Here is a 26,220-nt window from a genome sequence, read left to right as displayed (position 1 = left end):
TTGGCCCAATCACCTCGGCGGGAACTAAGACCAACCAATAGGAGACAGGTACAGGAGGGCGGGCTGAAGGGGTCGCGGGCGCACGCGCAATTGGGAGCCGGGCCTCGATTCCGAGGTGGTGTGGGCGAGTTGGGTGTTGGTGGACTCGTGTTGGCCCTCGAAAACCCCGCGTAGCCGCTGCAGCCCTCTCCTTCCCTCGCCATGTTCCTCACTCGGTCTGAGTACGACAGGTCTGTGCGTTTGGGGGAAATGGTGTCGGGGTTGTGGGTGGCCAGGACTGGGGCCCGGTCCCGACCTGGGTTCTGCCGTGTCATGGGGCGCCCCAGGATCCCGAGTCTGGCCGGGCCTGGGGATCTCTTGCCCTCCCTAGCTGCCCGCAGTGAATCTCCAAGCTAGACGCTCGCCAGGTCCTACCGCTGCGTCACTGCTGGGTCCTGACTCGGTGTCTCGGTGCGGAAGCGAGAAGCTCCGCTTTGTGCTTGGGGAAGAAGTCTGAGGGGGCCGGGACTCCGACCTTTAACCCGGAGAAGTCCAGGGGTCACCCTCTCCCCTGTGCATCATTTCGTGAGGCGTTATGACTGCTTTTTTAGAAAATGTGAGCGTGTTGCCTGGAAGAAAAAGCAACTGGAGATTCTTTAATGGTTTTCATAATTTCAGCTCCCCTTTCCTTTAGGGTAACAACCTCGTTTTCCGTTTCTTAGTCGTGGAAATAGAGCAGCCTATTCTTTGATTGAGATGGAGGAGGGCATGCTGGGATGTATACTTTTTGCAGAAGCGCCAAGACGTTCTCAGTTTTGCACAGGTAGAATGTGGAGTCTGATTTTACAGGAACTGGAATTCAGAGTGGTTCTCAGAAGTTTCCTCATCACGGTGATTCCACTAGCTTTTCTCATTCTTTAAGAAGCTTGTAGCAAGTTAGTTTGTGTGTGTTAAGGCCAGATCTGTTTCGAAATTAAGGTTCTGAGATTTTTTTTTTTTAAACACACTTTTCAGGGGTTGGGAATGCTGCGTAATACTAAATTGTACATATTTATGCCGTAGGCATTTTTACTTTCAGTTTCTGCTTTGGTCAGTTAGGTTTTTACATAACTATAAAAGTTTTGGGGCTCCTGGATGGCTGTTAGTTAATCGACTGCTTTCCGCTGGGGTCAGGATCCCAGGAGAGCACCACATCCACATCGGGCTTCTTGCTCAGCGGGGAGCCTGCTTCTCCCTCCCTCTTTTTCCTGCTTGTGCTCAATTTCTCTCTGTCAAGTAAATAAATAAAATATTTTTTAAAAAACTATAAAAGTTTTGTGTTTGTGTTTTAAGCTAGGAAAGGCAGATTTTTCTTTCCTCCTAGGTGCTTAGAAGCTGCATTTCTTTGTCAAAGTATACTTTGATCCTGTCAAAAGTTTTATCGCTTGGAACTACCATTTCTTTTCTTTTCACCTTTTTACTGGCTTTTATAATTTACATGTCAAGTTTTATTTATTTTTTAAAGATTTTATTATTTGACAGAGAGAGAGCACAAGTAGGCAGAGCAGCAGGCAGAGGGAGGGGGAGAAGCAGGCTTCCTGACAAACAGAGAGCCCAATGTGGAACTGGATCCCAAGACCGTGGGATCATGACTTGAGCTGAAGGCAGATGCCTAACTGAGCCATCCAGGCTCCCCATATGTGAAGTTTTAAAACTGACAACTTTTCCTACTGTCGTATAAAATAACTATTAGTATTAATCTTCCCAAGTATTAAGAAGAATCATCTTTGGGGCGCCTGGGTGGCTCAGTGGGTTAAAGCCTCTGCCTTTGGTTCAGGTCATGATCTCAGGGTCCTGGGATCCAGTCCCGCATCGGGCTCTCTGCTCAGCAGTGAGCCTGCTTCCCCCTCTCTCTGCCTACTTGTGATCTATCTCTCTGTCAAATAAATAAATAAAATCTTTAAAAAAAAAAAAAAAAGAAGAAGAAGAATCGTCTTTGGGTAATAGAATTTTGAGTTAGGGTGTGTATGATAAAAATTGTTTTTCTTATCAAAAGGCCTTTATTAAGGTTTTGTGATCCTTAGCATCTTCAAGGACTGCTTTGTGTTACTCATTTTTGTATCGTCCCAAGAACGCCTAAAGCACAGCTTTTTTACATTCACTTATCTGATACACTTGAATGCTTGCTGTATACAAGGCGCTGTTTTCTAGTTGTTGGCCATACATCAGTGAACAATATCAAGATCCTTGCTCTTGTATGGGAGACTGTCTTAAAGAACTGTTTACAAAAATAACTAGTGTGAGTCAGAAGTGTATTCATGTCATTAGAGAAATTCAAATCAAGTACTAAGTTCTGTTGAGGGAGATTGCATTCAATATTAGGGATCATTGAAAACTTTAAAAAGGAGCTGATATTTACAGTGAGTCTTGAGAAAGAGTAAGATTTTAATAAATATAGACTGTGAGAGTCAATAGTTTTGAGGCCAAGAATGTAGGATGAACAAAGGAGGGACAATGGGAAAGCACTGCACGTTTGGGAAAATTCTGTTCTGTACGGCATATATGATGTATGCATGGGAATGGTGAACTATGGAAAAAACAGGTTGATGCTAGATATTGAATGGTTTTTTATGTGTGGTTAAGGAGTTTGGGTCTTACTCTTTCGGCAACCATGTGCTACATTTTTTATGTGTGGTTAAGGAGTTTGGGTCTTACTCTTTCCACAACCATGTGCTACTATTTTCACTTTAAGAAGTTACAGAATCATAATTGTGTTTTGCAGAGATTATCTGACTGGAATAGAGGAAAGAGTGAGTCAATACCAGTTAGAAGGCTATTGTAATAGGTGAAAGGTAATGAGGGCGTTGAGAATGAAAGAAGAGTGTTGAGTTACTATGTGGGAGGAATTGATGTAACTTGGCATATTGTTAATATGGGAGATGGGAAGAAATGAGTCAGATCATTCAGAACTTTCTAGCTAGGGAAACTGGGAGATTGGAGATGTTTTAAAATAAAAATGAAATAGGAATGGCAGGAGATGGAACTGATTTTGCAAGGATGGCTAGATTTAAAGAGATAATTCAGGTTGGTGAGCATTCAGTGCTAATAGGATATCCAGGTAAAAATGCTTAGGAGGCATTTAAATTAGCCAGGGAAGTGTCCAAACTAGTAATAGAGATTTGAAAGTAGTTGGTGCTTAGTGTAAATGAAATAACTCCGGGAAACAGTAAAGTTTGAGTAGAGGGCCAAGAGTGGAGTGCATGTTAGGATGTAGTAATACCTCACTAGAATGAAGTGCTTGAATTGGAGTGAAAATACTGTATTTGCATAGTACTTTACACATTACAAAGTTCTTTCCTACTCCATGCAATTCAGTATTAACCTGTGACAGGGCCAGCATAGGTTTTGGTTTTGGTTTTTCATTTGAGTTAAAGCTAGTTGTAGAACTAAAACTTAATTCCAGGTCTTCTGTCCTCACTTTTCACTCAGTGATTTTTAAAAATTGTTCCTGTGGCGCCAGGGTGGCTCATTTAATTAAGCATCTGACCAGGCTCAGGTCATCATCTCAGGGCTCTGGGATTGAGTCCTGAGTCAGTTCTTCCTCTCAACATGGAGGAGTCTGCTTGTTCCTTTCTTCTCCCTCTCCCTTTGGTCCTCCCTCTGCTCATGCTCTCTTTCTCTCTCTAAAAAATAAATTAAAAAAAAAAAAAAGTTGTTCTTTACAGTTCATAACTCTTTTTTTTTTTTTTTAAGATTTTATTTATTCATTTGATGGAGAGAGAGCACAGGCAGGGGGAGCGTCAGGCAGAGGGAAGAGGGGGAAGCAGGCTCTGGAGCCCCATGTGGGGCCAGATGCCAGGACCCTGGGATCGTGACCTGAGCCAAAGGCAGATAACTTGGCAAAATTGACTTAACTTATTTAATACTCAAAATAATCCTATGAAGTAGCATTTTAAGAGTTCTGGCGCCCCGAGTTCTGGACTTTTTAAATGACTTCTGGGGCAAGGGGGATGCTGGGATTGTGGGATTCTCCTTTACCTTCTAATTTAACCCAGGCTAATAATTCCCAGAGGCAGTATAGTGGAATAGTTAAAAGCTTGGACTCTAGTCACATTGCCTAAATTCTCAGTCCACTTCTGCTTCTTTTTTTTTTTTTTTTTTTTTTTAAAGCTTTATTTATTTATTTATTTATTTGACAGAGAGATTGCAAGTAGGCAGAGAGGCAAGCAGAGAGAGAGGGGAGGAAGCAGGCTCCCTGCGGAGCAGAGAGCCCTTTGCAGGGCTCGATCCCAGGACCCTGGGACCATGACCTGAGCTGAAGGCAGAGGCTTTAACCCACTGAGCCACCCAGGCGCTGCCCCCCCCCCCTTTTAAGATTTTTATTTATTTATTTGACTGAGATCACAAGTAGGCAGAGCAACAGGCAGGGGGAGGGAGGGAGGAGGAAAGCAGGCTCCCCGCTGAGCATAGAGCTCGATCCCAGGACCTTGAGATCATGACTTGAGCAGAAGGCAGAGGCTTAACCCATTGAGCTACCCAGGCGCCCCTACCTCTGCTTCTTTATATGCTGAGTGACTTTGAGCAAATTACTTAACCTCCATGTCTCAATTGTGAGATAGTATCTATCTTAAAATGCTACTTCATAGGATTATTTTGAGTATTAAATAAGTTAAGTCATTTAGAGGTTTATAACAATGCCAGGCATGTAGTAGATATCCAGTAAATGTCAACTTAAATTATTACCTGTTTTATATTTGGGGACATATATAAATATTTTAAAGAAAGTTTTTGCTAAAACAAATTTGAAAATGCTGTATTATATATCATATCACATGTTATAAAATCCAAATTCCATAAACCAAGGATCATAACTCTTTCAATTCATTTATTCAAGTATTTTTGTAGTATCCATGTGTGCTGAAAACTTTTATAGCTAAGACCATGGCTGATGCCTCTTCTGCATCGTGATTTCCAAAAGGATAGAACGAAAAAAGGTGGGGAAGTGTTTGGGAGAAAAAAGAAATCTGGCATATAATTGGTATAAATATGTATGGAATAAATAAACTAGCTTAGGCTTTAGTAACTGCACGGATCTCAGTCTGTTAAGATACCAATCCTGATTCATACAAATAAATAGGGAAATGTACCTACAACTGACTTTTACTAAAAAGTAAGATATTAACAGCAAATGTATGTAATGGGAAGAGGATAAGGATAAATGCTTATTTTCTTGGGAATTGCCTGGTAGTTTTGGGGCATGAATTTGCTGAAGGAATTGCAGATTGATTCAGGGTTGAGGCAGAAGGTCACCTGTTCTCATTTGACCAGTTTGAAGTCTCTGAAGTAGGACAGAAGTATTCCATACATAGGTTCCATTTTCTTGAAAAGCTGTTAATGTTGGGCGCCTGGGTGGCTCAGTGGGTTAAGCCACTGCCCTCGGCTCAGGTCATGATCTCAGGGTCCTGGGATTGAGTCCCGCATCATCGGCTCTCTGCTCAGCAGGGAGCCTGCTTCCTCCTCTCTCTCTGCCTGCCTCTCTGCCTACTTGTGATGTCTCTCTGTCAAATAAATAAATAAAATCTTTAAAAAAAAAAGAAAGAAAGAAAAGCTGTTAATGTACAAAAAAATAGCTACAGTTTGTTGTGGGCAAAGGAAAATAATGACAATATGCACATCTTTAACCATTTGAGGTAGATGTCAAGGAATTTGAGTTTCATATGTCTATGCTTATTTTTTCTGACAATTTTTAATCCTTTTTTAAATTATAGGGGCGTGAATACTTTTTCTCCTGAAGGAAGATTATTTCAAGTGGAATATGCCATTGAAGCTATCAAGGTATAGTATCAAGTGGCAAGTTTTTGAAAATTCATGGCAACCTAATGCTTTGCTGGCAGAACATTTGGAATAAATGTGTTTTAGGTATTTTTTTAGAAAACATTATCTCCCTCTAACCAAATACTAATGATTTTATTTTTGATTTTAAAAAGATTTTGTTTATTTATTAAAGAGAGAGCACACACACAAGGTGGGGGAAGGGCAGAGGAAGAGGGAGGAGCAGACTCCCCACTGAATAGGGAGCCCTACAATGGGGCTTGATCCCAGGACCCTGAGATCATGACCTGAGCCACCCTGGCACCCCTACTAACCATTTTAATAGCAATTTCCATCTCATCCCTAAAACCTTTTGAACAGGTAACTGCTTCATAATTATGTAGCTTTTTCTCAGTGGGGCTGAGACACATGCTTGTGTTCATAATCTTCTTGGCTATAAAGAGAAGAGTATAGAAGTCTAGAGTTAGGTCCTGGGAGATACTTTGAACAAATCCTTTGATCACCTGTGTTCTTATTAGTAGAGTGGATTTATATGGGGCACTTTTAGGACTAAATAAAAGATGTGTCTTGTTGTCTAGTAACAAAATCAAATAGTTCCAACCAGTGTTAAGAAAATTAGTAAGTAAGCTATCTATACTTAAAGTTAGTTATCACATGGGATGTGCCTTTGTTGAATTATGGATAATCTAAATTCTGATACAGATTGTCCAGGGTAAGGTCCAGCATCAGTATTTTTAAGGACTCCGTCAGTGATTCTGATATCTAGCAGGTGTCTAGTCCAGCCCTTTACCCTGTGCTTCAATCACTTTGCATCCCCAAATAGTCTCTATTTGTAGAGTCCTGGTGATAGAACATTTAAACACAAGATGGCTCATTCTGTTAGAAAACAGTTCATAATGGTTAAGAAATTTACCCTTGTATTGAATGAAGAGTCTAGCTTCCTGAAGTTTCCTTCATTTTGCCCTAGTCTTGCCCTTGAACCATACAGAATGTTGAAACCTCCAAAGACAGTTCCTTGCATAATTGAAGAGAGCTACTGTGTTTCTCTCTAAGTTACCTGTTTTAGAAAGTGTGTATGGTTGTATGAGAGTCTGGAAAAGGGCAAAAGAGATTTCGATTAGTTGAAGACATAGAAATAAAAGTGGATGCACTATGATAGATGGTGGGACAGAAAATGGTGGGCCAGCTACAAGTGCCTGTCCCTCTTTCTGATCATGTTTGCCCTATATTGAAACCATACAGTACTGTGAAATACGAAACCATCATAATTCCAAGCTGTAGCATTTATTTTGAGCCTCTAAAGACAACATTCCCACCCAGATGTGCAAACCAAGAATAATCCTCAGGTTTTTAGGGTTTCTCTTTTAAGCTCCCTACTGCTAGTGATTTCCAGATTGCTTAAAGATAATTAGATAGCATCCGATCTCTAGCCCTCTGTTGGACTAAGATAGAAATAGCCATGTGGCCCTTAATAGATGTGACTTAACCTGTGTGAAAATTCAGGCTCTTTGGTATTTAAACAACCTGGTTGTTGCCTTGACAACTTAGAGTTGCCAGTGAAAAAGCAATTTGATAACCTTAAGTATTCAGCAGTATGAAAGGAGCTAGAGAAATGACTAAGAATGGCTGAGAAGTAGAAATTATCGTTGGAGGTGCTGTATGGATGGCATGGGTGAGATACAGCCAGCAAAAGTGGAAAAAATTGCCTTAGTAGGTTTTTTGGGGGAAGGAAGGATGATCTGTGGCAGTATCAAAATTACCGTATTATACGGAGCATCTGATTATTGGTCACTATGAGTTGTTCTTAAAAAAGTACTGCATAGAATCAGTTCAAATGTTCTCTCCCTCCCTTCGTTTTCCTCATCTCCACCAAGGGGCAGGATGAAATTTGGGCAAAACTGTAATACCGAAACATCTGGGGGTAAATGTTAAAAAAAGAATCTTGATTTTGATATATTTTATAAAGTAGACTGTCTTGAAAGTATGAACTCTTTCTTGGAGGGATGCTTAGGAAGTTATTTAAGTTGGAGGCCGAATTGAACAGGTTGAGAATTTATCCTCGTAATATGATAATGATTCATCCACAAAATAATTATAGTATCCAGGGACTACTAACATTTTTGACCACATAATTCTTTGTTCAGGGACTATCCTGTACAAGGTAGAATGTTCAGCAGAATCTCTGTCCTCTACCATTAGATGCCATTAGCACTCACATTTCCAGCTGTGACAACTAAAAATGTCTCCAGACTTTGCCCTCCAGACAGATGTCCTTTAGACATGGTAAAATGGGCCCACAGTTGAGAGCAACTCTGCTAGATATAATTTTTTTTTTTTTAAAGATTTTATTTATTTATTTGACAGAGAGAGATCACAAGTAGGCAGAGAGGCAGGCAGAGAGAGAGGAGGAAGCAGGCTCCCTGCTGAGCAGAGAGCCCGACGCGGGACTCGATCCCAGGACCCCGAGATCATGACCTGAGCCGAAGGCAGCGGCTTAACCCACTGAGCCACCCAGGCGCCCTGCTAGATATAATTTGAAAGTAGGTATGAATACTGTCCTGCTCTGTTCAGTTGGAGACAAAAGAGCAATATACAGTACATAAATCAACTAGAGAGCAACTAAGTGCCACATTAAATTCTCTGATAATATTTTTGGATTAAAAATTTTATTCTTAAGGCATACCTGTATGTAGTTTTAGAGTCGAAAGATAAAATGATTATATAAACTCCGTAACAAAAACAGCAATCCCTGAGGACTGCCCCCTTTACCTTCAACTTCCTTGAGGCAGCACTTTGAAGTCTTTCCGCTGATAATTTTCTTGGCATTTACTTCTGTATTTCTAGCACAGACTCACATATTTTGTTTTGTTTTGCTTAGGCATTATCCACAGACAGGAGAATGATGATTTCTGCCCCTAGTGACACACATAGAGAAACAGACACCACCCCCCCCCACACACACAATTTCCTTCCGGGGTGGTGGTAAGGCAACCCATTCTATATCATATATATCATAATCTTGTGAGATCATTAGTCAACATTTATATCATCAGTATGACTATGTAAATGCTGCTCACAGCTGAGCCATTTTTCCATTTCTCCACAGTTTTTTCCTGAGAGTGGAGAATTCTTTTTTTTTAAATTTGTTTAATTTAATATATGCATATCATAAAATCATCCCTAAAGTCTCTCTAGGTAATATATATCTTCTCAAAACATCCAGGCACATTAAATATCCTATTAAAGATTTTTAAATAGGGGTGCCTGGGTGGCTCAATTAGTTAAGCATCCATCTCTTGATTTCAGCTCAGGTCATGATCTCAGGGTGGTGGGATCAAGCCCCAAGTCAGGCTTTGCATTCAGAGTCTGCTTGAGATTCTCTCCCTCTGCACCTCCTCCTTCTTGCATGTGCACACTCTCTCTTTCTCTCTCAAATAAATAAATAAATCTTTAAAAAAAGATTCTTAAAAAATCTTTGAGCCTTCTCACCTGCTCCAGTCTGGACCAGTTCTCTGAGCATACTGCATAGCTGTATACTCAGGATATTCTGTCAACATCATCCTGGGGATTCCTTGTTTTGTTTTGTTTTTTTTAAGATTTTATTTATTTATTTATTTATTTTTAAAGATTTTTTATTTATTTGACAGACAGAGATCACAAGTAGGCAGAGAGACAGGCAGAGAGAGAGGAGGAAGCAGGCTCCCTGCTGAGCAGAGAGCCTGATGCGGGGCTCGATCCCAGGACCCTGGGATCATGACCCGAGCCGAAGGCAGAGGCTTTAACCCACTGAGCCACCCAGGCGCCCCAAGATTTTATTTATTTATTTGACAGAGATCACAAGTAGGCAGAGAGGCAAGCAGAGAGAGAGGGGGAAGCAGGCTCCCTGCTGAGCAGAGAGCCCCATGTAGGACTCGATCCCAGGACCCTGAGACCATGACCTGAGCCGAAGACAGAGGCTTAACCCACTGAGCCACCCAGGTGCCCTATATTCCTTTCTTTAAGGATTTTTTTGAAAGATTATATATTTGAGAGAGTGGGATAGAGAGTGAGCAGGGGGAGAGGGAGAGAATCCCAAGCAGCCTCCCTGCTGAGTGTGGAGCCTGAGGCAGGGCTCACTGTGCTAAGTTCCTGACCTGAGCTGAAATCAAGGAGTCAAGACACTTAACTGACTGAGCCACCCAGGCACCCCAAAGATTTTATTTAAAAAAATTATATTTATTTATTTGAGAGAGAGAGTGTGTGTGCACTAGTGGGGGAGGGGGAAGGGCAGAGGGGGAGGGAGAAGCAGACTCCCCCACTGAGCAGGGATCCCAACATGGGGCTCAGTCCCAGGACCCCAATTTCAGGACCCGAGCCAAAGGCAGACTTAACCAACTGAGCCACCCAGGCACCCCAAGGATTTTTAAGGGTTTTTTTTTGTTTTGTTTTTTAATTTTTTTCCTTGGGCTGGTTAGATTCTTTCTTTCCTCCCTCCCTTCCTCCCTTTCTATTTATTTAATCCCTACTACACCCAGTGTAGGGCTTGAACTCACAACCTTGAGATAAGGAGTTGCATGCACTTCCAGCTGGGCCAGCCAGGTACCCCTAACTGGTTAGATTTTTTTAGAGCTGTGTTTTTCAAGCTGCAAGTGTTGACCCATTAGTGGTCATGGAAGTCAATTTAGTAGTTTTTTGAAGCATTTCTTTTTGAGTGGAATAGAACAGGAGATATCAGAATGCCTTGCTCATAGTTCTGGTGAGTGTTTTGTTTTTTTCCATGTTGTTTCTGTTATATTTGTATCCTTTTGTGTGTTTTGATCATGATAGGAAATGTATTTCTTAATGTAGAGTTTGTAGATTTCAAAAAGTTTGAAAACCACTGCTCTAGAGAAAAATGCCCCTTCTCATTTCATGCCTAAAGGGTTTCAGCTACTAGCTTCTGAGAGCCAAAGGCTGAGGTTCTTAATATTAAGCTTGTCAATTTTTACTTAATGCCCCTGTTCCCACTCTAATCTCCTGTTTTTGACTGTTCTTAGTGTCCTGCAATCCAAAGACCACCCTGTTTTACACTCTCCAGAGTCTTCTACAGGAGTTGGGTGGAGGCCATCTTCCAGCTTTATAGCATAGGGGATGGGATCTGGAAATTTGTTTCTTAGGTAGGCATGGAACTGATGCTGCAGTTTTTAGTTCCTCTGATTCTATTTCCACAGGTCCTTGTTACCACTGTTTCCTTTTTGGAGGTTTCTGTGATACAAATTAGGTTTTTTCTTGATTTCTTTACTACTGATTTAGGATTCAGAATTCTCAGGTCTGCTCAGTAAATTACCACCAACCAATCTTTTTTTGAAATTTTGTTGCTATGTCTTTGCCCATTTTCTTTGTCCTAGTATATTTTTTGTACATCCCTCACCCCCACCATCCTTTAATCTTGTACTCTTGCCAGGCTGGGGGAAGGAGTAGAGCTTATGGGTGTTTTCAGTCTACAACTTTAACTAGAAGTATGAACGCTCATTTTTTTTTTTTTTACAAAAAATTGTTTAACAGTTCATCTCCTATAGTTATGCATATAAATACCAATTAAGAAAATACATAATGGGCGCCTGGGTGGCTCAGTCAGTTTAAGTGTCTGTCTTCGGTTCAGGTCATGATCTAAGGGTCCTGGGATCCAGCCCCATATTGGGCTTCCTGCTCAGCAGGGAGCCTGCTTCTCCCTCTCCCTCTCCTGCTCCCCCTGCTTGTGTTCTCTCTCTGTCAAATAAGTAAATAAAAAAATCTTTAAAAAACTGAATGAAATCTTAAAAGAACAGTGAACTTAAAAAAAAAAGAAAATATGTAGTAAAAAGCTGCTATATACATTTAAAAACAGTTAAAAAGGACTATGTATTTGAAAAATAATACATCTATGTATGAGACATGATCAGTGTGCAGACATATTAAACGTGTTATGCATATTGATTCATGGAATTCTTTGGACTCCTTTGCAATAACAGGTTCCAGGAGTCTGGTGATTGCACTGGCAGGGAATGCTTTGTAGAACTAACTAAATAATAATGGTAATTCAGAAGAAAGAGCGCATTTAGTCATCGAAGGCTTTATAAATGGTGGGTGGAATTTGGATAGGCAGAAGATTGTATTCCAAGAGAGAGAAGGCATGAGCAGAGTTGCAAAGGTAGTAGGAGATAATATGGCATGAGAAAGTGGGTTGGGTTATACCTGGTGGATTTTGTTGGAGAATAATGAACGATAAAGTTGAGGGGGAGGGGCGCCTGGGTGGCTCAGTGGGTTAAGCTTCTTTGTTCTGCTCTGGTCATGATCTCAGGATCCTGGGCTCTCTGCTCACTGGGGAGTCTGCTTCCCCCTCTTTCTCTGCCTGCCTCTCTGCCTACTTGTGATCTCTCTCTGTCAAATAAATAAATAAAATCTTTAAAAAGAAAAAAAAAGTTGGGAGAGAAAAGTGAGATTAGGTTTTGAGGGCTGTGGAAGCTTATGTGGAATTTATGTTACAGGCAATATAGGGAGATGTTAATTCTTCAGAGAAGAAGTATAATGAAAAGAGCATTTTATTAAATCAGTCAGGCCATAACATGAAATATACATTAAGAGAGAGATTAAGTTGGGGAGCCTAGGTAGGAGGCTATTGAAGTAATCCTGGCATAGAAGAAGAATGACTAAATTTGTTACTCCTTTATTGTATGCCAGACACCATTTTAAGCCTTTTATATATTAATACATTTACTCTTCTTGATGTGTTTTACAGATAAAGAAATAGACATAGAGGGAAGGTGATTAAGATGGTGTCATGGAGATGGGAGATGAAATTATCTATATTGTGAACTGCTAGTGACCTCAAAAGATTACTATTTTGGGCGCCTGGGTGGCTCAGTGGCTTAAGCCTCTGCCTTCGGCTCAGGTCATGATCTCAGGGTCCTGGGATCGAGTCCCGCATCGGGCTCTCTGCTCAGCAGGGAGTCTGCTTCTCTCTCTCTCTCTCTCTCTCTCTCTGCCTGCCTCTCCATCTACTTGTGATTTCTCTCTGTCAAATAAATAAATAAAATCTTTAAAAAAAAAGATTACTATTTTTACATTGGTGGTGGTATTTGTGTTTCTTCTTCTTCTTCTTTCTTTCTTTCTTTCTTTTTTTTAAGTACATTACTTTTCTGGAGGTTATGTTATACATTTGAGGAATACTACCTTTTGGGATAGGTCAAGATAGCAGAGCTGGAAAGAAAAATATTAGAATTTTACTACTTTTTCCCCACTATGTTTAGAACTTTAGAATCTGCTCCTTCAAAATACTGGCATTAAAGTTGATAATTTTCCACATGTTTTTAAGAACTTGGTGACCTTTCTCTTTAGAAGAACAAAATTCTATAAATCAGTGCTCTCACCATTGATAGGAATAGTACATTACTTATTAGGGTGCTGCTTATTCTCTGCATACTAGATATAGCTGATTGAAGCTTTTATCTTGTAAAGTTATTCAGAGAGATTCCTGGTGAGTATGTGAGACGGTTCTTTGACCTGTATGTGATAACGTGATGCATTTCTTTTCAGCTTGGTTCTACAGCCATTGGGATCCAGACATCAGAGGGTGTGTGCCTAGCTGTGGAGAAGAGAATTACCTCCCCACTCATGGAGCCAAGCAGCATTGAGAAAATTGTAGAGATTGATGCTCACATAGGTAAGCAGTAAGGGAAAGCTGATCTGTAGGATCTGGCTTGGGTTAATTAGTCGTCTTTGGTGTTCCAAGGGAGATGTATTAGATGAACATCTTATCTCCTTGTTAACTATTATTTTTCAGATAGTAGGCCAGTGTGCGTAATATAAGAGTAGGAAGCAGTTGTAGAGCTCACTTACTCCCAGAATTAAGTCAGGGAGCCTTCAAATTTAGACTTGGCAAATGTGATGGTTGTTAAACTATGTCAAGGTTGAATCATAGGCCAGGTCCTTATGAGATGGTTGGGTCTTCAGTAATGCATAATGTTAGTCCTGGTAAGAAACCACCAGGAGCAGAAAATTGTGTGGAAAACTAGAGGTCTCTGCTGAAAAGAAGAATTCTTAAAGATCTTTGGGGTGACTAAGGTTCAGAGAGCATAAGAATATTAGACTGAACAGATCAGTTCTCTTCCTCTGTTTTGAGATTTATCTTTTTACTCCCTGCCACCCCCTACTCCCCCACCCACTCCCCAGCACTAATTTTCTTGGTGTCTGTTTAAATTCCCCTGCCTTAGCTTCTGGCATCACTGTAGCATTACAGGGTGAGTAGTTCTCATTATTTATAGCATGGCATTTTAGTTGGCTGTCCAGATTTTCTTAACCTACTAGTCATCTTATTAATGAAACATCAGTAAAATAATGACTTGAAGGCCTCAGAACCAAATGCCATGGTGATTCTGGGAGCTCCACATTATTTCTTTCACAGACAGAGAAACAGATTTAGTCTTTTAAGATTAGAACATTGTGGCTACTTCAGGTCACTTGTCTTTTGGAGATAGATCAGTGTCACTTCATTCAGCAAATTGAGAACCTAACTATGTGCCAGATATATGTTAGTCAGCAGGGATACAGAGAGAAATGAGACATAGTCCTTGTCTTTCAGAAGCATACAACCGAATAGTGGAGGTAAACATGTAGATAAGTAAATGCAACTGAGTGATATAGGTAGCATTAAGAAAGGCTGTGGTATGTGTTTAGAAGGGGTACAGAGGAGGAAATAATTAGTTTTGTCTTGGGCCAGTGGTAGTGGGTATTCAGAAAAGGATTCCGTAATGGTGAAGATTGAGCTGAGCTGAACTGCAAAAGATCAGGAAGTGTTCACCAAGTGAACAAGTGTCTGGAGATAGAAGGGAGACACTCTGGTTAGAGGGAATGGAAATGAGCAAACCCTTGATGGTATAAAATGTGGAATACGCCGGCACAAGCAATTTTGGTATGACTGGGAGGTGGACTGTAGCAAGAAGTGAGTCTGGGATCAGATAGTTGGGCGTTCTTACCATGCTAAAGAGCTTGAACTTGATCCTTTTGCTCTGATGAGAAAGATTTTAAGCATTGAGGTAATATGATCAGGTTAGTATTTTAGAAAGACCATTCTGATAGCAAGGTTGCAGGTAGAGTGAAGAGGGCTGAGACTGAATGTAAGGAGATCAGGTAAGAAATTTGCTTTAGTCCACATGGAGATGATGAGGGGTTTAACCAAAATGATAGCCAGAGAAGGGAGAAAGTAAGGATTAATGCCAGACATGCTAATTTGATAGACACTGAAAGAATTTGAGATCTAATTGGTTGTGCGGGCCAAGGAGTTTAGAAGGGAACAAACTTGATTTGAGTTGGTGGTATATCCAAGTAGATATATTAAGGGAGTCATTTGGCTTTATGGGGTTTGAAACGTGGAAGCAAGGCTTAGGCTGGAAGTGCAGATTTTTGAGTCATGGTGTATAAAGTAAAAGCCATAACCTTGGTATCTTGGACCGTTAGACAAACTTTTCTCTAGATTACTTGGTTTCTCTTTGGTCAGGGAGGTAAAAAGCTTTTGATTTTATCCTAGGTTCTTCTACTATAGGTCATAGTGAGATGGCTTTTTAAATTTTAATTTCTTCTGTTAGGATGTTATTGTTTACTTAGTTTGAAAGTGCATTGTGGTCTATAAAGAGTGCTGAAGGGATGTTTAAGGATGTAATGTGAGGAAATTCATGTTCGATTGGCTGTTCTTCTCTGTCTTCTATCTTAAAAATATTGAAGTTCTATGTTATTGTGGATTGTTTTTGAAATTTATTTGTAATATAATTGTACTTGTATTCAGTTCAGATAATCAAATAATTTCCCATTTTTATCTCTTGGGTATATTGCTGTGGGATTGCTAGGTGGCTGTCGTGGTTCCATTCCAGTATTTCAGTATTTCCTGAGTGGATGAAAGAGTCCTGCAAGGATTTGGCCCCTTAGGTCACTATTGCTTTTACATTGCAGGTTGTGCCATGAGTGGGCTAATTGCTGATGCTAAGACTTTAATTGATAAAGCCAGAGTGGAGACACAGGTAAAATTAGCATCATCTCTCCTTTTTCCCATGATGCTTGAGTTCTTTCTTTAATGATGTCATAGCTGCCTGAGCTGTATTGCAGGTTATCTGTGTTAATATCAGATGTAGCTCTTGGGAATGATTTTGGGTAGAATCCCTAGTTTATAAGTTTCTGAGGCTTGGAGTCTAGCCATCCAACCATTGAGGCTTTAAGGAAGCCCTGGCAAATAGTGCTGACAGTCTCTTGCTTCTTTTTTGATTTGCCTTATATAAAGCAAGCTTTGCACTGCATTCTGTTCCCTAATTGACTTTCTATGGGAGCACCGTAGCAGGAAGTGAATGTAGCTAAGGGATATTCTACCCCAGCTGCCTTTGGTGCTGGGCTTGAAAATAACAGCTCTCCTATTGCAAGTAATGTTATGTACCAGGTGACAAGTACTGATCAGGAAAACTGATACTCTGCTTGGAGAGTAGACCAGGAAGGGAAAAAAAAATACCTGATTTGTTAACATTTTTTACACTTATTTTCAACTTTTCTGTCAGTACTTATAGAAAAGTAAGTCATTAATTTAAACACCAGTATAATGATGACCCAGGGTCTTTGGGGGAAAGTGGCACTTAGCCGTTAGCATTCACTTTAGTGAAAAGACCAAGCTTGGTGCTGCGAGGCATTAACTCTGTTTTTCATTGGAATAATCCTCTAGTCTGTCGTTGCTTAGAGTCCTTTTGATCAGAGTTTATTTTCAGAGCTATTTCTCTTCCTTTCATGCAGTCCTGAGCATTCAAGTTTAGTGTTATGGAAAACACAATGGAGCTGAGCATTCAGTTTGCAACCATCGTTCACAGGGATGTGTGTAGTGAGATGGAGGGCTGCTTTAATGCTTCTCTTATTTAAAAGGTAGAGAGCATTTAGGGGCGCGTGAGTGGCTCAGTCGGTGAAGTGTTCAACTCTTGATTTCAGCTCAGGTCTTGACCTCAGGGTTGTGGGGCATCGTGCTCAGTAGGGAGTCTGCTTGAGATTTTCTCTCCCCTTCTGTCCCCCACTGCACATGCTCCCGTGCTCGCTCGCTCTCTCTCTCTCTCTCTAACTCTCTCAAATAAATAAATAAATCTTTAAAAAAAAAAAAAAAAGAAGAGGAGGTAGACCATGTTTTGCTCTTCTTCTAGAACCATTGGTTCACCTACAATGAGACAATGACTGTGGAGAGTGTGACTCAGGCTGTGTCTAATCTAGCTCTTCAGTTTGGAGAAGAAGATGCAGATCCAGGTGCCATGGTGAGTGTGGTGTTTGTGTCATGTTTTCTTGCTGTTCTTAGGGACTTAGGACATTTGTCCTCTAAACAAACCTTTCCCAGCGCCTCTCACCACTTACTTCAATAGCCAGTTATCTTAATACCTCTTGTTTTTTTGGTTCTAGTCTCGTCCCTTTGGAGTAGCACTGTTATTTGGAGGAGTTGATGAGAAAGGACCCCAGCTGTAAGAATAATTTGCCATTTTTCCTACTTCTTTTCTAGTAAAGTTAATTTTAATTTAGGATGGGGACTGGTTGTTCAAATCAACTGAGAAGATTATTGTAGAATTACAAAAAATGAAGGGCTTCTAACTCTAAAGTTCAGTGATTGTGTGCTGCTTATACTAAGGCAAATTTGGGGAGTCTATAAAGAGCTCCCCCTGTTGGCACCACTGCTAATGCTGGAAAGAATTAAAAGTAACTTGGTTACTATAGTCAGGTTGTATTTTAGAGCTTTGATTTAGAATGTTGATTTGATCCTTATCCTCAGATATTTAGAAAGGCATACGTGGGTGCCATATTTAGATCTCCTATACTGCTAAATATCTGAGGAATTTATTAGTTTAAACACTTTTGAAAAGATCTGGTTTCCTCAGGCACAGAATGTCTTTTGGACCTGTTCCTCAGTATTTCAGTGGTTTTCTGGCCGCAGGGCCAAGCATTTATATTCTTTAGCGAGATGTTTATTTCTTAAAATGCCACCACTGTTCAGCATTTTAATCCCCTTCTCTTGGGGGGTTTTGCAGGTTTCACATGGACCCATCTGGGACCTTTGTACAGTGTGATGCTCGAGCAATTGGCTCTGCTTCAGAGGGTGCCCAGAGCTCCTTGCAAGAAGTTTACCACAAGGTAATTGAGCACTCACAACTTTAGTTTTATTATTATTTTTTAAATCAAGGTATAATCTACATACAATAAAATGGGCAGACCTTAAGAGTTCATTTCTAGGAGTTTGACAGTTCTATCTAGGAGTTTGACAGTTCTATCTACCCTTATAACCACCACTTAAAACAAGATGTAGAACACTTCTCACTTCCTGAAATGTTTCTCTCTCCAGTCACCCTCTTCCTCCCTGGTAACCATGTTTACCACTAGAGATTAGGCTTGTCTGCTCTTGTCATTTTTATAAATGCAGTCATACAGTTTGTATTTTGTGTTTGCCCTTTTTTGTTCAATATACTGTTCCATTCATGTTTCTGCACTTATCAGTACTTAATGCTGAGTGGTATACCATAGTATGGATGTACCACAGCTTGTTTATCCTTTATCTTTACAGCTTTACTTAACACTTGTATTTCCTAGTCTGGCTCTGGAAGCAAGTAGGCATTTGGCACTTTTTATCTTATGGGATGAGAGGGCTTAGTTTTGGGGAATTCATTGTGTTTGAGGACTGCCATACTTATTATTCTCACAGTTCACACATCCATCAACCCCTGGTAGTTTTGATTTTATATGTAGAAAAAATTTATGTGTAGAAAAATAGGGTTTCATGGGTTTAAAATGGTACAAGAACAGATTTGCTAACCAATGAGCTACCTTTTTAGATCATTTGGGAATTCTTATTCATAGGATATTCCCAATATTATCTTGCTTCGATTATTAAAAGAAGATAACTACATAAGTGTAGCCTTTTCTGCTTCTTCAAAGGTCCCTTACATGAAAGTTGGTGGCTTTGATCTGGTTCAAAATAGGACTTTTTCCCCCCCTGTGAATAAATGTATTATACTTATTGACTGTTTACTTGAATTGTAGAGATTCTTGTCATGCACTCTACTTATTAAGCGGCGTGATTTATTATTTGCTAAGTCATTTCTTCAGGGAACTATAGGGGAAATCTTTGAAGGAAAGCAGAATTATAATGGTTACACTTCTTACCCTTTTTGTTTCAAGTCTATGACATTGAAAGAAGCCATCAAGTCTTCACTCATCATCCTCAAACAAGTAATGGAGGAGAAGCTGAATGCAACTAATATAGAGGTATTTTTCTCTTCTGTTGTTTTTTATTTATATATCATAGTTCCCATTGCTGAAGTTTGAATGGATGGAGATAATCACATTTTTATATGCTTGGCCCTTTAGAAGTTATTACTATCCTTTGAATAAATGGTAACAGCAGAAGCCAGAACTGGATGAGTTAAAGACTGGAAGGGAGGTGGACAAAACATGGATGTCCTGCTTTCTCAAGGATTTACTGTCCACAGAATGCAGTATTAAAGGACTTTTTTGTCTTTTTAAGGATGATAAAAGACTTGAAAATACTTTCATAGACTAAGAAGAAACTAGTATATAGAAAAATGTTAAAAGAAGCAAAAGCAGGAATGTCTGCGTGGCTCAGTTGGTTGAGCATCTGCCTTCAGCTCAGGTCATAGTCCCAGGGTCTTGGGATTGAGTCCCACATTGGGCTCCCTGCTCATCTTGGAGTCTGCTTCTCCCTGTGCCTTCTGCTCCCCCTGTTTGTACACGCGCTCGCTCGTGCGTGCTCTTTCTCTCTCTGACAAATAGAATCTTAAAAAAAAAAAAAAAAGAAACAAACAAAAGCAGAGGTTAAATGGTGATCGAAAAGTTCTAGAAGAGGGAAGCCTTAGTACAAATGATGGAGTTGATTTGGAAGGGTAGACTCATTCAGGTTTATATTGAATACCCATTATATGTCCAGTATTATACTAGATGCCCAGGGATACAGACACAGAAACTCCAGTTCCCATTCAGGGTAGTATACTATGTAATCTGGGGAACATAGAGATAATAACAGCTTGTGGCACTTCTTCTATAGTAGTGATCAGAATGTATTGCCACAAGAACATGTAACTTACACTAGGACATTAGGAAAGCTGGCTGGAAGAGGTGATGCTAAAGAAAAGAAGACAAGGGTGTTCTGAGAAGAGGCAAACAGCTATGCATAAAGGCTCAAAGCTGTAAAATAACATTGTATAGAAAAGGAAATTTTTTTTTTTTTAAAGATTTATGTGTTTATTTGAGAGAGTGCTTGCTCAAGCACAAGAGAACACCATGTGGGGAGGGGCTGAGTGAAAGGAAGAATCCCAAGTGACTCCTTGCTGAGCAGGGAGCCCAGTGATGAGGGGCTCGATCTCACAACCCTGAGACCAAGACCTGAGCCAAAACCAAGAATTGGACACTTAAAATACTGAGCCACTCAGGCGCCCCTGTAAAAGAGATCTTTGAGGGTTTTCTGACTGTTGGGTGTGAGATAAATGTGAGGTAGTGAGATAGTTGGAGATGACGTGACAGTTGTGGACCAGATTCTGAGTGCCCTTATTTAGGATGCTAAAAGTAGATGGGAGGAAAGGAGGTATAGTGGTGAGTAAGTTTGGGCAAGTTTGCAGGTGACTTGGGAATAAGTTAGGGTAAGTTTGCAGGTGACTTGGGAGAGGGATTCTGTATTTCCCTCGTGATTGTTTACATCATCTGCTCAGGATGGGTGAGTGCAACAGTGAAATTAAGGTGAATGGGAACTGTTTGGAAGAGTCATTATGGATAAGGAAAAAGGAAGACAGGGATGAGTAAAAGGGTTGCTGGGCTGTATTAAAATACTAATGGAGAAAAAAAAATTTTTTTTTAATTAAAAATAATTTTTAAAAATCTAGTGGAGGCTGGAATCATCCAACAGATACTTATAGAAAGTCAGGATAGTAGGCATAGTATGTATGTACATTATATTTCAATTAGAATTTTTAAAGGCAGTGCAGCTGTAATCACAAATCCGTAATTAAACCAATCAGCACTTAACCAGGATATTTGTCAGAAGTACTTAGCATAGACTTAGATAATGTATGTTAGGGTTAATCCCTGATAGAGGATTGCTGGTTCAGGGCCTACGAATGTCTCTCCAATAGAGCCAGCTTCCACAGGCTGCAGTGGGAGGAGCAAATTGGATGCCAAAACAGAAGCTAGCCTAAAGGTCTTAGTGGAGTTGGAGAGAGGGCGGGGAGTAGGAGGGGTTGCTCTTTGAGCAGTAATGGTGAGAGGAAGGGTTTGGAATGGAAATGGAAAAACTTACTACATAAATACTGTTTTTTCACTTTCTTAGCAGAGATTTTTAAATACTTTCCCTTGGCAACCTCTGAGACGACCAAGTGCAGCAAATGCAGTGATACCCCTTCCTAACCCTGAGGAGGGTTTTTGTCATTTCCTTTCTAGTACTTAGTGTTTCTTGGTACTTAATGAGTTAGGGTCTTGGCATTTTTCTAAGACTATCCCCTTCCCACCTCAGAGTAGTTCAGACGTAGCTCTGTTGATTTCACAATGAAGGTTCTGAGGCCTGTTTGGTTCACCTGAAACTGCATAGATTTTTAGCTCATTCAGTTTCAGTGTTTCTTTGAAAAGAACATCAGAACATGAGAACATCAGAAGTGTCTCCTTCATGTTTTATCATTAACTATTCCCTAACTATAATCCCTGACTATAGTTTTTTCACATTAAAACAAAAGGGCACTTTGACTTGTCCAAGATAATTTACTCCACCAGTACTCTTGATGTTTCTAAATCTGGCTGTCCATCAGTCTTTGGAAATGAGGCCCAGAAATCTGTAGTTTTGAAGTCTCCTTGGATGAGTCTAAGGGTCAGTCATTTGGGAGCCATTGCTCTAGAGCCCATCTGTTTCATCTTCTTTTAGGGCCCTGCTCCATCAAGTTGTCCCTTGGATCCCCAGCCTTTCCTTCTCTACAAAAAAAAATTTCCAAGTGGCATCTTTTTCAGAAAACAAAACAGGGGCATCTGGGTGGCTCAGTAGGTTAAGCATCTGCAGCTCAGGTCATGATCCCAGGATTGAGCCCCACATTGGGCTCCCTGCTCAGTGGGGAGCCTGCTTCTCCCTCTGCCCCTCCCCCTGCTTGTGCATGAGCTCTCTCTCTTGTTCTCCCTCTCTCAAATAAATAAAGTCTTAAAAACAAAACAAAATCCACTTTCGTTAACTCCTCGACCTAGTATCTTGTCTTAAAAAAAAAAAATCAACTTTGTTGAGATACAGTGTATATTCTGTAAAATGCAGTACTATTTAAACTTTAAATGTACTATTTTAAGTACACAGTTCAGTGAATTTTAACAAGCACATAATCTGCCACCTCAATTAAGGTATAGAACATTTCTGTCATCCCAGAAATTTTTTTATGTCCCTTTTTTAATCCATTCCTTTCTACTGATCTGCTTTTTGTCCCTATAGATTTGTTTTGGGTGTTCTAGAGTTTCATATAAATGGGTTACACGGTATGTGCTCTTTTGTGTCTAACTTCTTTCACTCAGCGTAATGACTTGAGATTCAGCCTGTGGCTGTCAGTAGTCTGTCACATTTTATTGCCAAGCGCTATTTCATTCATCCTTTTTTGTAACCTTTATTGCTAGGTCTCTTCCCAGCAGAACCTTAGGTTCATTGTGCTCACTGCTTCCCTCCATTTATTCCTCAATCGCTATCATTTGTTTCTGTTCTTAATAGTTCCCTGAGACTGCTCCTTGCTAAGATAACTCCTTTTTGTCATATTTCATGGTCACATTTTAGACCTATTATTTGACCTGTCTGAAGCAGACTTCTCAAATTTTTGACAATTCTAAAACGAAACATTCATTATCTTTCCTGAAAACCATTTCATCTTGTCTTTCTAATGCTGGTTGATGACACCATCGGTGTACCTGCCATTCATAGCAGAAACCTAGAAGATTCTGGCTTTCTCCCTTTTACCTTTACTGAATTGTTCTCTTCACTGTTTTTGCCTACTTTTCAGTAACTCTCATGTCTGTGCCCGCTCTCCATCCCTACTTCCAGTGCCTACTTTTGTTCAGGCACTCAGTGTTCTCCTGCCTTGTATATTTTCAGAGGTTTCCTAACTAGTCTTCCTTCCTATAGCCTTGCCATCCTTCATTTCATTCCATTTCCCACCTCCCTGCATTGTGCTACTGAAGTTGATCTTCTAAACCACGTATCTAGTCTAGCTTGTTCTCCACTTAAAAACATCTTTTCTGACTTCTAGTCCACAAGATGAATTCCAAGCTTCTTTCATGATGAAATGATTTACAGTTCTTAAGTCATAATGTTTAATCTGTTAGGCACCTTGCTAAGCATTTTGCATGTAATTATCTTTTTTAATTTACACAGCAACTCTCCAAGGTTGGTATTCCTATTTCCATTTTACAAAATAGGAAACTGAGCTTTGAGAGGGTAGAATCATGCCCTAAATAACAGAATTGGTAAGTGGAAGAATCAAAATTTGAACCCAACCATGATTTGGGGTCCTATACCAAACCAGAATATACCAGTATAATACATTGTCTTTCCTACTCCTCCTCCCCATTTTATCTCACCTCATGTGCAATCTCTGCTCTAGCCATTCAGAATTACTTTGTATTATAAATACATCATCTTGTTTCATGCTTTTATGCATTTATACATTCAACCTGCCCTTCTGCTCGTCCACTTTAAGACTTAACTCAAGGGGGCACCTGGGTGACTCATTCGGTTAAGCATCTGACTCCTGATTTCAGCTGAGGTCATGATCTCAGGGTCATGAGATTGAGCCCCACTTTGGGCTCCCTACTCAGTCTGCTTGGATTTGTCTTTCAGTCTCTGCCCCTCCCTCCACTCGCTTGTGCAGGCACCCCCCCACCCCTGCCAAAGTTTAAAAAAAAAAAGACACACAACCTAAAAGCTGCTTCTCTTTGAAATCTTCCTTGACTTCACCTAGGTCACTCCTTTGTGGCTCTACATATGCTTAGCTCTTTTATAACATCTAACATTGAAAGCATTTGGCACCTGGCACCCTTAGTAAATAAAGAAATTTTCTTCATCTTCGCATCCCTAGTGCCTAATAGAATTGTAACTAGTGCACAAGTGCTTAATAATTATTAATTGGATCAGTGAAAGAAAATATGTCTTACCTATCTCACAGAGCTTGTGATTTCGTTTTGTTGGTGTTGTTTTGGATTGGTTTGGTTTTTATAGATTTATTTATTTGAAAGAGAGAAAGTATGTAGAGGGGATTGGAGGGAGAGGGGAGAGAGAGAGTCTTAAGCAGACTCCCAGCTGAGCAAGGCCCCCATGGGCCTTGATTCCACAACCCATGAGATCATGACCTGAAAATAATAAATATCATATAATTGGATTGTGCTAATTCTGGCAATTTTCAAATTATATTAAATATCAATAATGAATATTACCAAAAATGCTCTAGCATGTTTAATTTTAAGGTCTAAAAAAAAAAGGCAACATGAGGACATGACATTTAAAACGAACAAAACAGCTTTTTGGCAAATGTGAAGTGGCACCTATTGCTCAATATTGCCCCGACACATGGGAACTGTGTTATCAGCAGAGGTGATGGACGTATTGGTTGTTTTAGCTAAATTTGAAACTAACCATCTTCTAACCCTGGTCTTTTATTGCTTAAATAGATTATATCTAAACTGTTGGTTATTATTTTTATCATTATTATTATTTTTTAAAGATTTTATTTATTTATTTGACAGAGAGAGATCACAAGTAAGCAGAGAGGCAGGCAGAGGGAGAGGGAGAAGCAGGCTGAGCAGAGAGCCCGACATGGGGCTCGATCCCAGAACCCTGAGATCATGACCCCAGCTGAAGGCAGAGGCTCAACCCACTGAGCCACCCAGGTGCCCCTAAACTGTTGGTTATTATTAATATCTGTCAATCACAACTGATTTCCTATTGTCAGTGTTAGTGGAATCCTTTCATTTTCATGGCCATTCCTTTTATTTTTTATTTTTTTATTTTTTTAAAAGATTTTAAAATTTGATTTAAATTTTAATTTTAAATTTAAGGAATAAAATTAAGGAATAGAGAGAGAAGCAGGCTCCCTGCCTTTCAGGGATCCCTGTGCAGGGTTTGATTCCTGGACCTTGGGATCATGACCTGAGCTGAAGGCAAATGCTTAACCGCCTAAGCACCCAGGCGACCCTCATGGCCAGTCCTTTTAAAAAAAACAGAACTTTGCTGTTAAGTTGCCTTATGAACAATTTTAGAGAATACAACATACCTAATAACAATAGTTATTTAGTACTTACAGTGTTCCTAGGCAGTGTTGTAAGCACTTACATATATTAACACATTTAATCTTCACAGCTTCTGTATAAGTGCTATTATCATCCCCATTTTTCTGTTGGAAATTGAAACACAGACTGTCCAAGAAACAAAGGTCTCACACACACAAGGTTCACTTGCAAGTGGGTAAACACACTTTAATATATTTCTAAAGAAATCATTAATGGAAAAACGTAGTAACCCTGTGTAATTTGTTGCTGCTTTTCTGATCCTTGTTGAAGTAACTTGAAAAAATGACAATGATGCCAGGTGTTTGGTTAACTATTATGTGGTAAGTTAACCTCAAAATAGAAAATTTGGTCAATAAAAAGTTTTATTTGGGAGTCAGAGAGCTATTTTAGGAACCTACGGTGGGAAAGGATATCCCTGGGACAGCAGATCCCTTAGTTCCTAATGAACAGCGGCATCACTAACACAGCTTCCTCCAGACCTGGTGCTATGTGCAGAGTAATCGAGCCCAGCTCATTAACTCTTCTCTGCTTTCTTTCCAGTTGGCCACGGTGCAGCCCGGCCAGAATTTCCACATGTTCACAAAGGAAGAACTTGAAGAGGTTATCAAGGACATTTAAAGAAGCATGAGCCTCAGAACTTCTCTGGGACAATTTCAGTTCTCCTAAATGCTTTTAACTTTTAATTTCAGCTCCTGTTCTTGGAAGATCTCCATTATATGTGCATTTTTTTTTATGATGTCTGTACATAAAGGCAGTTCTGAAATAAAGAAAAATTTAAAATTTGTTAATAGACTATTCTCTTCTAATGCAGTCTTTTGTTTGAAATGCTCATGTTAGGAGGCAAAGAGGATAGTGGTATTAATATCCCTATTCTATCAGAGTGTCTATTCTAAAAGCTAATGTCTGTCTACAACAGAATCAACTGTCTCACAAATCCCTTGGTGTTGGCAAATGAACTCAAGCTAGTCCAGCTCCTCCCAGAGATACATACCACTGTGAACCCATTTCAGACCTGTAGTTTCTCTTGATTAAATAGGTACTTTTGCTGCTTTTCTTATATGAAGGAGATGTTAACAAATTGACCATGAAAAACACATTTTGAGGGTTAGAGTTAATTAAGCTAACTACAGT

The 26,220-nt window shown here is 39.9% G+C and overlaps 1 protein-coding gene across 2 annotated transcripts; it reads left to right on the top strand.

Moving 5' to 3' along the window:
* The first annotated feature begins 73 nt into the window (after positions 1–73).
* PSMA5 (proteasome 20S subunit alpha 5) lies at positions 74–25,882 on the top strand. 2 transcript variants are annotated; one of them, XM_059137409.1, is made up of 9 exons: positions 74–230; positions 5,727–5,793; positions 13,324–13,450; positions 15,733–15,800; positions 16,950–17,057; positions 17,200–17,258; positions 17,820–17,922; positions 18,964–19,050; positions 25,630–25,882. In XM_059137409.1, the coding sequence occupies exons 1-9, from the start codon at positions 202–204 to the stop codon at positions 25,705–25,707; spliced, it is 726 nt and encodes a 241-aa protein (XP_058993392.1). In that variant the 5' UTR covers positions 74–201; the 3' UTR covers positions 25,708–25,882. The 2 variants fall into 2 exon arrangements, with proteins under 2 accessions (XP_058993392.1, XP_058993393.1); XM_059137410.1 differs by lacking the exon at positions 5,727–5,793 and having other exon boundaries at positions 87–230.
* The last annotated feature ends 338 nt before the right edge of the window (positions 25,883–26,220 follow it).

This window comes from Mustela lutreola, chromosome 10 (assembly GCF_030435805.1).
Source record: "Mustela lutreola isolate mMusLut2 chromosome 10, mMusLut2.pri, whole genome shotgun sequence".
NCBI classification, from domain to species: domain Eukaryota; kingdom Metazoa; phylum Chordata; class Mammalia; order Carnivora; family Mustelidae; genus Mustela; species Mustela lutreola.
Note: the sequence above shows the minus strand (reverse complement) of the source record. Positions and strands in the feature narration are given on the sequence as shown.